General features: G+C 40.3%; 1 protein-coding gene across 1 annotated transcript in view; it reads right to left on the bottom strand.

Annotated features, from left to right (window-relative positions):
* The window catches only part of FYB2 (FYN binding protein 2), a gene marked incomplete at its 5' end in the record, with an annotated part of 111,286 nt that overhangs the window by 23,261 nt on the left and 74,314 nt on the right, over window positions 1-13,711 (bottom strand). The window contains 6 exons of the mRNA XM_079777376.1: window positions 3,811-3,871; window positions 5,822-5,850; window positions 7,866-7,961; window positions 8,866-8,929; window positions 10,317-10,357; window positions 10,448-10,562. Of these exons, the coding sequence (XP_079633502.1) occupies window positions 3,811-3,871; window positions 5,822-5,850; window positions 7,866-7,961; window positions 8,866-8,929; window positions 10,317-10,357; window positions 10,448-10,562 (406 nt within the window). The remainder of the gene's footprint in view (window positions 1-3,810; window positions 3,872-5,821; window positions 5,851-7,865; window positions 7,962-8,865; window positions 8,930-10,316; window positions 10,358-10,447; window positions 10,563-13,711) is intronic.

The raw sequence follows: 13,711 nt of genomic DNA, 5'->3' as shown, positions 1-13,711 counted from the left end.
GCACATCACTTCAAGACAGAGAATCTCTAGGAGACACTAGTGAAGAACACTAGCTGGGTGAGCCTGGGCAGGTGGCTTAACCTGTGCCTCAGTCTCTCTTCTATAAAATTTGTATAATAGTGTCTACCTCACAGGATTGTTGTGAGATTGAATGAGTTAATGCATATTAAATATATGAAACAGTGACTAACCCACAGTAAAAGATATATACATATTTTTGTTAATAGTACTAGGGATAGAAATGGTTACAACATAATGAAGAAACATTTAATTTACTAGAATATATTTCAAATTTTATATGCAATTAATAAAATAGAATATATAAAGCAACAAATGCTAGAACTTTCGGAAGAAACTGAAAAATTTGCCATCTTTATGTGATATTTCAACAAATTTCTTTCAAATGTTGATGAATCAAGCATCTAAAAAGTCATGTTTATGGAAGATTTTTAATAAGAAAATTAACACATACTTGATTTAAAGTACATAAATTGATCCCTATATAAAAAAATTAGAGAACTCAAAAAAAGAGAAAAGTAATATCTTTCTAGCATTCACATAGAACATTTATAAAAACTGACCATATACTTGGCATAAGTCATGTCTCAGAACATGTTAAGGTACTGATATCAACTACTGTCTCAGACCACGATGTGCTGAAGATAGATATGACATTGGAAGGATCAGAGAGCATGGAAACAGGTCTTCAGATATTGGACATCTGGTGTGACAAAGGTCGTGCTGTAGGTCAATGGGAAAATAGAGACCACTCAACCCTGCCAGGACATTTATTCACATGGAAGAAAATTTAATTAGACCTCAACTTCCCTATAAATACAAAAATCCATTCCAGACAGATCTAAGGTTTAAGTGTAAAAGGTAGAACTAACAGTTTTAGAAGATAAGGGAGAACATCATATAACCTTGGGATAAATATTTCTTTAAGAGATAAAGCAACGATCATAAAGGGTAAATTGATAAATTCAAACACATTAAAATTAAGCATTTGTGTTCATCAGAAGCAACAAGCTTGCCAAAAACCTGTTTTCTAGTTACACTAGAAGCCTGGTACACGAAATTCGTGCACAGGGATATGTGTCCCTCAGCCCAGCCTGCACCCTCTCCAATCTGGGACCCTTCAAGGGATGTCCGACTGCATGTTTAGGCTCGATCCCGGTAGGATCGGGCCTAAACATGCAGTCGGACATCCCTCTCACAATCCAGGACTGCTGGCTCCAAACTGCTCGCCTGCCTGCTTTCGTGATTGCCCCTAACCACTTCTACCTGCTAACCTGATCATCCCCTAACCACTCCCCTGACAGCTTGATTGATGCCTAACTACTCCCCTGCCAGCCTGTTTGCCCTCCCCTGGAGGCCTGGTCACCCCTAACTGCCCTCCCCTGCAGGCTTTGTCATCCCTAACTGCCCTCCCCTTCAGGCCTGATCACCCCTAACTGCCCTCCCCTGCAGGCTTGATCTCCCCCAACTGCCCTCCCTTGCAGGCCTGGTCCCTCCCAACTGCCCTCCCCTGCTGGCCATCTTGTGGTGGCCATCTTGTGTCCACATGGGGGCAGCCATCTTTGACCACATGGGAGCAGCCATCTTGTGTGTTGGAGTGATGATCAATTTGCATATTATTCTTTTATTAGATAGGATAGTGCCCCCTCCTATCAAAGTGTTACCTATCCTTTCTGCTTCACCTTGGCACAGAAACTTGCCTGATCCCCAAATAATGGAAGTGGTAGCTACTCCGAGCGTCCAGATTATTTTGCTCATTTTTATTAAAGCAGGTCCCTTGTTACATGAATTAATTGTTTTGGTATAAGGACACATGATGTAGATTGGAAAGCTGAAGTCCTTTCCTTAGGGATCTTTCATTTAGAGGAGGGGACAAGCAAGAAATAAGACCACTACTTATTTCTCCGAGGAAAATGTTCTGGTTAAGGTGGGGTATCTAACCCAAATAGACAAGGTCAGAGAGGGCTTCCTGGGAAAATCTGAATTCAGTTGTAGTAAATAATGATGGGTAAAATAGATAACCAGGCAAAAAGCATGGCAAAGTGTTATGGGTAGACCAGTCTTCTTTTCTTAAATTCTCACCTCCTGCTAGAGGTCTCTTCAATGATCTACTCTAAAATGACTATCAGTCTTCTCTCAATACAAACCACCTTATGTTCACTCTCTTTGAAAATTTCCAAACAACCAAATTCCAATGTGAAATTATGAATTTATTTTTTATTAATTTATCTGTCTCTGATCAGACAGGAATATAAATTATATCTATTTTCACTGCTGTGTATCCTGACACATAGTACATGCTCACTACATACCTGTTGAATGAACTGATGAAGTTGGAACAAATGTGAAGCTTTAGGAATGCTGGACAACTGGTTGAGTTCAAGGAGTTCCAGGTAGTATAGTATGGGTGGAATACTGGAATGCGGGTGAGGAGGAAGTCCAGGTGAGGCAGAGAGTTTGCCAGAGGCTGGATCACTAAAAAACTGTATGTCTTCCTAAGCAGTTTGGATTTCAATCTAAAGAGTGATTGACAACCACTCAACATTTCAAGCTGCTGGGTGCTTGGTTTTGTGACATGATCACATTTACACTTCAGAAAGTTTGGAGAATAAACTGCAGTGGAGGTGGGATGGTTACTCAGAAAGTTGTTGGAATCCAACTGAGAACTAGTGAGGGCCTGCGTTGTGGCTGGGCAGAGATGATGGAGATGTGGGAGTGTTTGGAGAATTATTGGAAGAGAACAGGGTGCAGGGCAGAAGAGGAGTTAAGGACAATGCTTAGAATTTTGGTTTGGGCAATTGAAACAGTCACCAACATAGAGATTAGGAGAAAATGACCATATTTGGATGGGAGGGTTGAGGTTATGAGTTATTACGGAATTCTGAGTTTCAAATAGAGTTAGCAGGCCTATTAGAGTGGAGGAGAGAAATCCAACCTCCACATGGAAATTTTGGTATCATTACCATAGTGATTGCTATCAAAGCTCTAATGTGGATGAGATCATTCAAGAACATATAAAGGAAGAATAGAAGTGAAATAGGAAAGCTGAGGGACACATGATTTTGGAAGAGTTGAACAGTAGAATTAGAACTCACACAGCACCCCCACAAAACCAAAAAACAAGCAGGAGGAGCCACAGCCAAAGATGAGAAATAAGAAATAATGATAATATGGAAACCTGGGGAAAAGTTAGTATTTTTTTTTTTAAAGGATGTCACAGTCAACAGTTTAAGATATAGTGAAATCAAGAAAGCTAAGGACTTAATGGTCTGTGCTAACTATAACAAAGAATTATTAGTGGCCTTACCAAAAATAAGTGCACCGGTGTGACTGGCACAGAGGTCATTGCCGTGAGCTTGGTGGGATGAGCAGAGGAGACATCAGTTTAGAGGGAAAGGATGGATATGTAGCTAGAGGGGGAGTCAAGTTTTGGGAAGTTTTCTTTTCGATAGGTTATAATTATTTAGTGTTTGAGAACAGAGGTTTTGTCAGATGGTACCTCCTATCTCCCCTGTTGCCTTGTCCACAGATGATTAAACAAGTGTTTGTTGCATTGAAGTAAGTTCAAGTCCCTCGATTCAAGGGTAAGAAACAGGTTCTAAAGCTCCAGTGACGTTTGAGTCACTTTCCACTGTTAGAGCATCTATGTTATTTATTGTTTTCCCTTCTCATTGGGGGAATGTAACAAGTTGCTTTTCATCCAAGATCCAAAGATGGCTGTCTGACCATATGCAACAGGACACCAGGACATGGGTTAAATACCAGGGATGAACAGAAGGTAAACGGACTTACTTTGACTCTTTTTCATTGATGTTCACGTCATGATGGATAATAACTTCCTGGGGCCTAAGTTCTAGAATCAAGATAGGATCAAAACAGTCCATTATTAGGTATGGTTTATACAAACCCTGGCTTCTCAAATTGCACACAATTACCTAATTATCCAGGCACATCCCCAAGCCTCTTTTATCAAAACCTGATCATAGAATACAGATAGGTTGAAAGGATCAAAGAACAAGAAAGTTCTCATTTGGGAAGAAATTCAGCTGAAGATTAAAAAACACACACAGATGTCCTCATATCTCAAATGTGCGCACACACATATTTAGATTAATTTGATTCCAGAAATGTGAGTTGTTGAAAGGATCAGTTTTAAACTAGATTTCCAGCCGTAACCGGTTTGGCTCAGTGGATAGAGTGTCAGCCTGCGGACTGAAGGGTCCCAGGTTCGATTCCGGTCAAGAGCATGTACCTTGGTTGCAGGCACATCCCCAATGGTGGGTGTGCAGGGGGCAGCTGATCAATGTTTCTCTCTCATTGATGTTTCTAACTCTCTTTCCTTCTCCTTTCCTCTCTGTGAAGAAATCAATGAAATATATTTTAAAAAGATTAAAAAAACGATTTGAATTATATTTAAAAAAAAAATAAAAATAAATAAACTAGGTTTCCATCATCCTAGACCTGGATAAAGATGTTATACTGAGTCCTGGCCCATGTGGCTCAGTTGGAGCATCATCCCCTGCACTGGAAGGTTGCAGGTTCCATTCTGGTCAGGGCACATACCTAGGTTGTGGGTTTGATCCCCAGTCAGGGCAGGTATGGGAGGCACCAATTGATGTATCTCTCTCACATCGATGTCTGTCTGTCTATCTTTCTGTCTCTCCCCGCACCCCTTCCTCTTTGGAATCAATTTTTAAAAAAAGATGTTATAACTGCTGGAATAGTGAGAGGCTTTTTTTTTTTAATTCCTAAGGAAAAATATGAGTTTAATAGAATATTAATGTTGATTTTTCCTCCCATAATTTTTATTTCAAATCATTGGCAACTGATCCTTTATAATAATTTTGCACAAAATGGAATCTGACTTAGTACATAGTCATAATTAGACATGTTTATTTTAGGATATTCACATTCCTTGGTGCTCTACACAGAAACCCATAATGTTCAAGTGAATCACCACCTGAGCGAATTTGAGATTTTTCTTGCATAATTATTTATAATTCATATTCAATTACTCATAAATTTGGATGGGGTACAATGCATGTCTATTCTAAGTTGGTCCTTTTTTTTTAACATAGTTATTTTGGGAGACCTGTAGTTTGACCAGGTAAATACAATCTTTTTAAATTTTGTTCATCAAACTCATATATGTGGACTATAATATATACTTGAATTGCCAAGTCAGAGTGAAATTAAAGCAGCCACAATGGCTAGAGCCCACAAAATCCAACAGAAGACATGGCCCTCTTTTAATAACATTCAACGTAACGGGACATGTGTTGAGAGCCTACTGGGTGCAAGGCATCGTGCTAACTTGTGCACTGTTGTTTTTACAGCAAAGCAAACAAATTGCAACGACCCATTCTTGATTCAGTTAGTGTGTGTACTACAACGTGATCGTGCTCAACTTACTACGTTGTAATCAGGGAGATCTGGCTATCAAACCTTCAGGTGGCTGTGTGGTATAATTCGGATGCAAGAGCTTTGTAATCCAAGAGACCTGAGTACAAATCCCAGATCATTAAAGTAGGGATATGGATCCTAGAGCCTCCCTAAAAAGGGATGATAATAACTTTTTTTTTTTCTGGGATTTTAAGAGGCCTGGAATATAGTAGGCACTTGAGAAATGATACTCATCTTCCCCAAAGTCAGTACTACTGTTGTGGAAAATTTGTTCTTTGACTTGGATGTGTCAATTTTTCATTAAATGTGGAATGCAGGCAGGATGACTGCTTCTCTTTCCCGGCCCCTGACTATGCCAATCTGTGTGGTTTTGTGCCAGAAATAAGCAAATGTCACTTACCCAAATCCGGCAGCGAAATGGAAAACGCACTGTTGATGGACAAAAGGCACAGAAGCGTTAGGAAAGAAAGCCATGTTCAGAATAGCACAGTGAGGACTAGGTTTCTTGATACTGATGTTTCTAGTCAAAGATGCAGATAGAGCTTACCTTCCCTGCATCTGTGTTCTGACCCCTCTCCCCTCTTTTTAAATGAGCTTATTTATCCCAAGTGACCACTTATACCCCTTTCCTACCAGACAGCTTCAGGCTGCCCCACAGCCCTGTCCTACTCCATCCAGGATTCTATTTCTGCCTTCTAAACTTCCAAGATGCCCATCAGATGCACACAACCCTCTAGAGACACTGGCTATGTCTATGGATAAGCCAAAAGGATGAGGGCAGAATTCCAGGCCAGGTGGAGCTGGAAGATGGTAAACTGATAAGTGGGTCAGGACATTTGGCCCAGACAGATGGTTGGCTTCTCCTTAAATCTCCCAGTTAAGATCACATGAAAGGAAATATGATGTAGTAGAAAAAAAAGAATCCATGTATTTTAAGCAATTATTTAAGTTCAGCCCTACAGGCCCAGGTACTGGGTATACAAAGTGATTAGACACAGTTTCTGTCCTGAAGTAGCTTGGGATTTAGTGAGGGAGAGCAAAAGTAAATTAATGTGACACTGTGTGAAAAAAACATAATAAAGAAATGTCCAAAGGAACAGCACTTTTGGGAAAATCAGTTCACCTTCATGTAAGCCTCAGTTTCTTAATTTCCAAAGTGAATCCCAATGCTTATCTTATCTTACTGAGTTACTTCCATAAGGATGAGCATACCTACGGTTGTGCCCAGGACACATGGACACTCAGTGATCCTGCTGGCGTGTCTACAAGACCAGACTGGGTGCTGTCAGCACTGTGACGTGCAGGTTGGAGTAGAAGTCAGAGAGCATTCTCACTGGATCCTATTTATAAGGGATTGTGGGTGTCATGCTAATCATCTTTGTCGGAAGCATCTAACCGGCTAGTGCCAGGGTCTCTGCCTCTAGGTCTCAATGACTGCTGGAGCTAAATGCCCTCTTTCTCCACAGCCAGGACTATGATTCATAAACCCTGTATTCTATTGGATTTCTTGGTCGATCTATATACAACAGACAATTAGACTTAAAGCTGCATAACTTGGAGGCTTTATCATGGAAAAGAACTTCAAGGTAGAATAACATAATTCCATGTCAGTATTTGTAATGACCTTGGGCAAATTATTTTACCATTTCCTGTCCTCGTACAATACAGAGCTGCATGTATATCTATACACCTATATCTCTAGATGAGGGAGAGAAGTGCCTCCAGAGACTACGCGGTCTCCCTTTCACTGTATACAATAGGAAACAGGCTGTACAGGTGCAAACACAAAGTGAATTGCCCAGTTACACATTGAATAAATGGGAGAGCTGAAACCAGAATCCAGACTCTAGGCCTCCATCTCTTCCTATTACCAGTGAAAATGTATCCCTCCCAAACATTGGTCATTAGCCGGGTGGCCTTGGAGGGTTCTTTCCAGGCCTAAGACTTGGAGATAGATGGACCATTCAGCTGAAAAGTTCATCTTCCCTCTCCACACATTGCCTTTCTCAAGAGAGACAAATGGGATTACGAAGTGTAGACAAATAAAAATCACTGGAACTTGATGGAATAAGAACGAATAAAGGGCTGTAATTAACAACATAATGCTTACTGATACCAGGAGCATATGCCAAGGGTGATGAGGTCAGCTTCCTTTCCGGATTTTGCTTAAGACTTCCCTCTACCCTTGAGTACTACATATAACCTTTTCTCATCAATTTTTTAAAAAGGGTCTTTGTCATTTTTTTTCATTAACATCTGTGAGTGTGGTGCACTCAAAGATGGGAAAGAAGGAGGTAAATGATAGCCAGGGCCTTTGGTTTTACATTCTAGTATGCTCCCCACTGTGTCTGAGAGCAGGATGGAGAGCACACGGTTGTGTGACTATGAGGCCAGCACTGCCAACTTTCTCCTGGAAAGAGAAATAAAAGAGGACTTTTTTTTACCTTACATTTTCTTTCAACTTGGTTGTCTTCATCTTAAATCTATCCTTTTCTTTCTTGAAGAATCTCTGTAGTCTCTTAAGTGCTTTGCCATCTAAACTAAGAGGAATCAGAGGGTAGAAACACAGCGTTTGAGAGAGTACTATAAATGGAAGTTTGGTGTAGGAAAAGGGTCAAAGGCTTGGAACACCCACCCAAGAGCAGGAAAATGCCTCACCAGCTTCTCTGTTCTTTGTTTTGGTGCCAATATGAAATAGCACAAGCCAGTCAGCCATGAAGGGAATTATTATATTTCAATACAAACGTTTATTTACCCTAAATGGTCTCTATTTTGCAGTTTATGGAGCAAAGTCTTCCTTTTAGAGAAGATGACTCAGGGAAGCATGGTTTACAAACAATACTAGAAATAACTTATAGGAATTCCTGCTCCTAAAATTCACGTCACTGATTTTTAATTTACCAAATGATATCATACAACAATGCTGGGAAACTGACCACCCAGCTGATGAATAAAGATTTTCTAAATATGCTCTTGGTTTTTTTGGGGGGTAGGGAGAGGGAGTGATACATACAGGTCATTCCAACCAGCATGGATCCCCTCTTTTTCCTTCAACCCTCAAACTTCTTGCTTTTGACCATTGCTGTTTTCCTTTCCACAACATGCCCCTGATAACTAAACTTGACAAACAATGCCCACTTTTGTTCTTGAAAACCATGGAATTGAGGCAAATTTTTGTTGTTATTTACTTATTTTTCACTTATTTTCTAACACAATATCAAAGTCCCTACTCTGTGAAATGGACATTTTCTCAAAAGAGAAAGCAATGTAATTTGAAATTTATACCATGTGATTGTGTACAATTATGGGTGTTCTATTTACCTCCATTCTCTGTGCAAATCCTCCCTAAAGATGGTGGGGACGGGGAAGAGAGTTACTTCTTCAACTCATCATCCTAAACTAGAAGGACATGCCATTAGGTAGGAAGCCAAGAGAGAAACTCACTCTATCTTTGTGGAGTTGCTCTTTGTTTTGTATACATCTTCATACATTTCGTTACTATTTTCTTCTGAAATTAAAAAAAAAAAATTCATTCATTATAATGACAATAGTTCAGATTGATATTTAACAAAACATTATTGGATACCTACCAGGTGTTTAGGTACTTTGATCTTTCTTTTGTTTGTTAAATAGTTTTTATTGAAACATATGTACATATTTTTATAAGCACATGGTAAAAATAATTAAACCTTTATAAAAGTAGTATATACAAATGAAAATTAATATTCGCTTCCACCCCTGAGTCCAAGTCAATGAAAGTTGGTTTATCAACAGATTCTTTTCTTCTGCCCTCCCCTTTGGCATATTTAACATACAGCACTCAGAGCCTACTATACATCAGACATTGTGTTGAATTCTGGGGAAATAATGGAGAACTAATTCATCTTGGATAGTCTTTTCCTTCACAGCATGGTGTTAGCCCAACACAAAAGCTTAATATACATAGATATTCTTTGAATCCACCTTGACAATGGAGGATTTTCATGTTCAGAACTCGACTTCACACAGTGAGTTTAGGGGAGCTATTGAATGTCTCTGTTTAATGATCTCTAAGATGGTTTCTCCATCTAAAATCCTGGCATTCTAAGAAGGATAAAAAACAACTGGAGTAGCATCTGCTGATCCCTCCTCCATTTTTTCGTTCATTCATTCAACAAATATTTAAAAAATGTTATATAACAAGTATCTGGCATTGTGCTAGGGGCTAAGGGAAGAGAGTTATTAAAGAAATAATACAAATATAAAATTATAACTGACAAGCGCTATGAAAAAGAGACTTGTTACTCTGAGATTGTACACCAAGGAGAGTGTTCACTGGGGGAGTAATGATTGAGCTGAAATCAGAAGAAAGGTCAAGAGTCATTAGGCGAAGGGGTACAGGGGAGGAAAGAAAATTCCAGAAAGAGGGAGTAGCATATGCATACACCCTGGGGCAGGAGCTTGGTGGGAGCTTGGGAGCCTGGCAAGTCAGAGGAGCTAAAACGTCAGCTTGATTGGATCTCAGAGATGAAGACAGTACCGAGGGAGAGCATAGGCTGCAGAGGGAGGTAGAGGCAACCCACTCAAGGCCTTCAGACCATGTTAAGGTCAATCTGTGAAAGTGTTTTATGTAAAAACATTCCTACAATTAGACTCCGTTGTGAAGAGATCAGGAAGGAAGCCATTTCACAGCAATGTTTCCTCTTTGCCACAGGAGCCCCATTACCAGCATCTTCACCTTCACGGATCTCAGTGTATTTATCACACATACCCTAGCCCACTGCACTGCCCTGAGCTCCCTGTTACCCACCCAACCGGTATTATTAAAATATAAACAAAAGGCAAGTTATCATTAATCAGCCACTGAGAACTCAGCAGTTGCTTCTGGCAGTTTCAGAAATGTCTTCCTCACTTACCACTATCTGAGGCAAATGAGTTGGAGAAGTCCGACTTTGATCTGTGGGGAGAAAAGAAACAAAGACCATTCATCTGTCCTGTGGAGCCTTTAAAATCTCACCACACTGCTGAGGGGCTGAGGTGCACTTACTCCTTTCTCCCAGGGTACTCAACATCATCATAGGTCTCTTCTGAGATGGAATGTGGCCTAAAGGCCCCTTGACTGGGTGCTTCTTTAGTCAACTCCAAGGCCTCCACATAACCACCTGTAAGGAAAAAGAGAAACCCCTGAAGAACGAGCACTATGATAAATGCACTCACACCCCTCACTGGCAATGGAGGCAAGAATAGGAGAAGGCAGATTGCATGAACTAAAACTGGTTTACCATCTTGGTGTCTATGACCCTTTGCAAACCACTTCTTGCAGAAGCTCAGCTATGAGTCTCTAAAGTTGGGATAATGATCAATAGCACCTACTCTTACGTGATTGTGGCAAGGACTGATGCATTTTTATGAAGGAGGCTAGTTCCCTAGTGAACCAGCAATTCCTCCCTCTTCTTGCTCTAATCTCTGACCTCAAAGACGGAAGTCCTCTAGGATATGTCCCTGGGGCTCCTTCCTCCACCTAAAGGAGCTTATCCACTTTTGTGCATTTTTTTCCCCCTTAAAGTAAAATTTCTTAGACAAGTTGACTAAATTCATGTCAACATTTAATATTCATTAATGTTGGAATCAGCCAGAAGATGGTCTGCCAGGTGGAACAATGTACTGGGGTGTTTGCACAAGTAGCTGGCCTGTTAAATGCAGGTGGTTTATTTAACAGAGCTGTAATTTTGCCATAACCATAAAACTTACTCCTTTTTATCAGCTGGCATAGGTTAATATTTAGAGTATGGGTGATTTAGGACCATTTTCAACTATTAATCAGAATTAAGTAGTAATATATCTGCAAAATAAACAATAAGCCAATTGAGTTGTGTCTATTAATTAAATGAACCCAGTAACAAGATTTTGTCCTCTGACAAGAAGTCAGTTAGCACACAGGCCCCAAACTATCTCAATGAAGTCAGCTCCCAGAGGCATAAGGTCTTGCTTTTTCTTAAGGAGTTAGCAGTGAATCTCTCCAAAACAAAACAAAAATGCTGAACACAAAGTTGCTTTATTCTTAGTTTGGACATTTTTTTTTCTTCTTCTTTTTTTTTTTTTTAAATATATTTTATTGATTTTCACAGAGAGGAAGGGAGAGGGATAGAGAGCTAGAAACATCGATGAGAGAGAGACATCCACCAGCTGCCTCCTGCACACCCCCCACCAGGGGATGTGCCCTCAACCAATGTACATGCCCTTGACCGGAATCGAACCTGGGACCTTCCAGTCCGCAGACCGACGCTCTATCCACTGAGCCAAACCGGTTTCAGCTTTTTCTTCTTTCTTAATTCTTCCTTTTGGCAGAGGCAGATGTAAATGTTTGTAACTTCATTTTCAGACACAGACAACTCCCAAAGTTATAGCTCTTAGACATCTCTGATGAATGCTAGATACTCCATCTAGATACACCATTTCCGTTTGCTTGTCTAAACATACTGTGTTCCAAAACCAAACTCATGACTTCTCTCTGCAAATCTGCTCTGTCTGCAATCTGCCCCAACTCAATAAAAAGTGGAAATTCCATCCTACCTTTTGCTCTGGTCCAAACCCTTACACACAGCCTCATATCCCACTTCCAACCCACAGCTCTACTTTCACGTTATATCCTGAATCTAAACACATCTCAGCGATTCTGCTATGGCACCCTACTCCAAGCTACCGTTATTTCTTAGCTTACTTATTGCAACAAACTCCTGACATGTCCCCTGATTTATTCCACCTTCTGTTTTCAAGACAGAAGCCAGGATGGTTCTTTAAGATACAAGTATGATAACTTCATTCGTGTGCTCTAAACCTTCCATTGTTTTTTTCAAAATCTCATTTAGAGTAAATGCCAAGGTTCTTGCAATAGTCTGGAAAAGTCCCTTGTTATCTCTGTCCTCATCTCCAACTCCACACTCCTTCAGTCACTCTGCTGTTCATACTGGCCTCTTGACACCAACACAGCTAATGGCTTCTGCCTCAGAGTAGTACCGCTACTTTCCCCCCTCACCAGAACATTTTTACCCTAGGGACACATACGGCTCACTCCCTCATCTACTTAAGGTCTTTGAGGTTGTCCATGAGCACTTGAAAAATTACAATTTCTAATATTTCCACCAGCCTCACTAATTCTCTTTCCTTGCTTTATTCCCCTCCTCCCCATTATGTTTACTACCGTTCTACACAGTGGCTATTTTATTGTTTATATATTATCTGTCTCCTCTGCTAAGAATGTAACCTCCATGAAGATGGGAATATTTGTCTGTTTTGTGTACTGTTATACCCTCAGCTCCTAGAACAGTGCTGGCACATAAAAGGTGCTCAAATTAAAAAAATAAAATGAATAGCTTCAATGCATATATCTTCTAACAAGAGACATTTATGTATTAAATTTATAGTGTCTGCCAGTATTTTAAAACTAGAGGCCCAGTGCACGAATTTGTGCACGGGTGGGGTCCCTCGGCCTGGCTGACAGTAGATTGGGGTGATCAGGGCCTGCAGGCTGGGGGGAGGGACTGTGGGAGGTTGGCCAGCCATGGGAGGTTGACTGTGGGAGCACACTGACCACCCAGCCAGCCAGGGGGAAGGACCACAGGAGGTTGGCTGTGGGAGCGCACTGACCACCAGGGGGCAGCTCCTGTATTGAGCATCTGCCCCCTGGTGGTTAGTGCGTGTCATAGCAACCGGTCAACCGGTTGTTCAGTCCACCAGTTGTAATGGTTGCTTAGGCTTTTATATATATAAGTTTATATCTACTATCTCATTACATATCTTATATTTGTTCTATTTCCCTCCCCCTCCTCTCATTTTCCTCTTTCTTGGTTTATATTTCTTTTCTTTTCTTCATTCTAAATTATTCCTTTCCTTTTTTTTGTTTTGTTTGGAAGATATGTGTGTTATGCCTATCTTTTAACAGTTACCCTACCATGTTTTAAAATTTAATTAAAGTATAATATACAGGAAAGGGCACAAATCATAAGCTCAACAAATTGTCCCAAATTGAATTTACTCATGTATTCACCACACATAAAACAGACAAATAAAAAAGCCATAGTGCCAGTGTCCCACAGTGCCTTCTTGTGCTCTCTTCTAGTCACTATTCCCTCCCACAAGGGAACCACTCTCCTCATTTCTAATACCAGAGGTGAATACTGCATATTTTTAACTTTATATTAATGGAATCACTTCAAATGTCCTCTTTGGTGTGTCACATTTCATTAAATATTATGTTTGTGAGAGTCATCTATATTGTTGGGTATAGTTGTAATTTGTTCATTCCTATAAC

This window comes from Cnephaeus nilssonii, assembly GCF_951640355.1.
Source record: "Cnephaeus nilssonii genome assembly, chromosome: 7".
NCBI classification, from domain to species: Eukaryota; Metazoa; Chordata; class Mammalia; order Chiroptera; family Vespertilionidae; genus Cnephaeus; species Cnephaeus nilssonii.
This window is presented reverse-complemented; position numbering and strand designations above follow the sequence as displayed.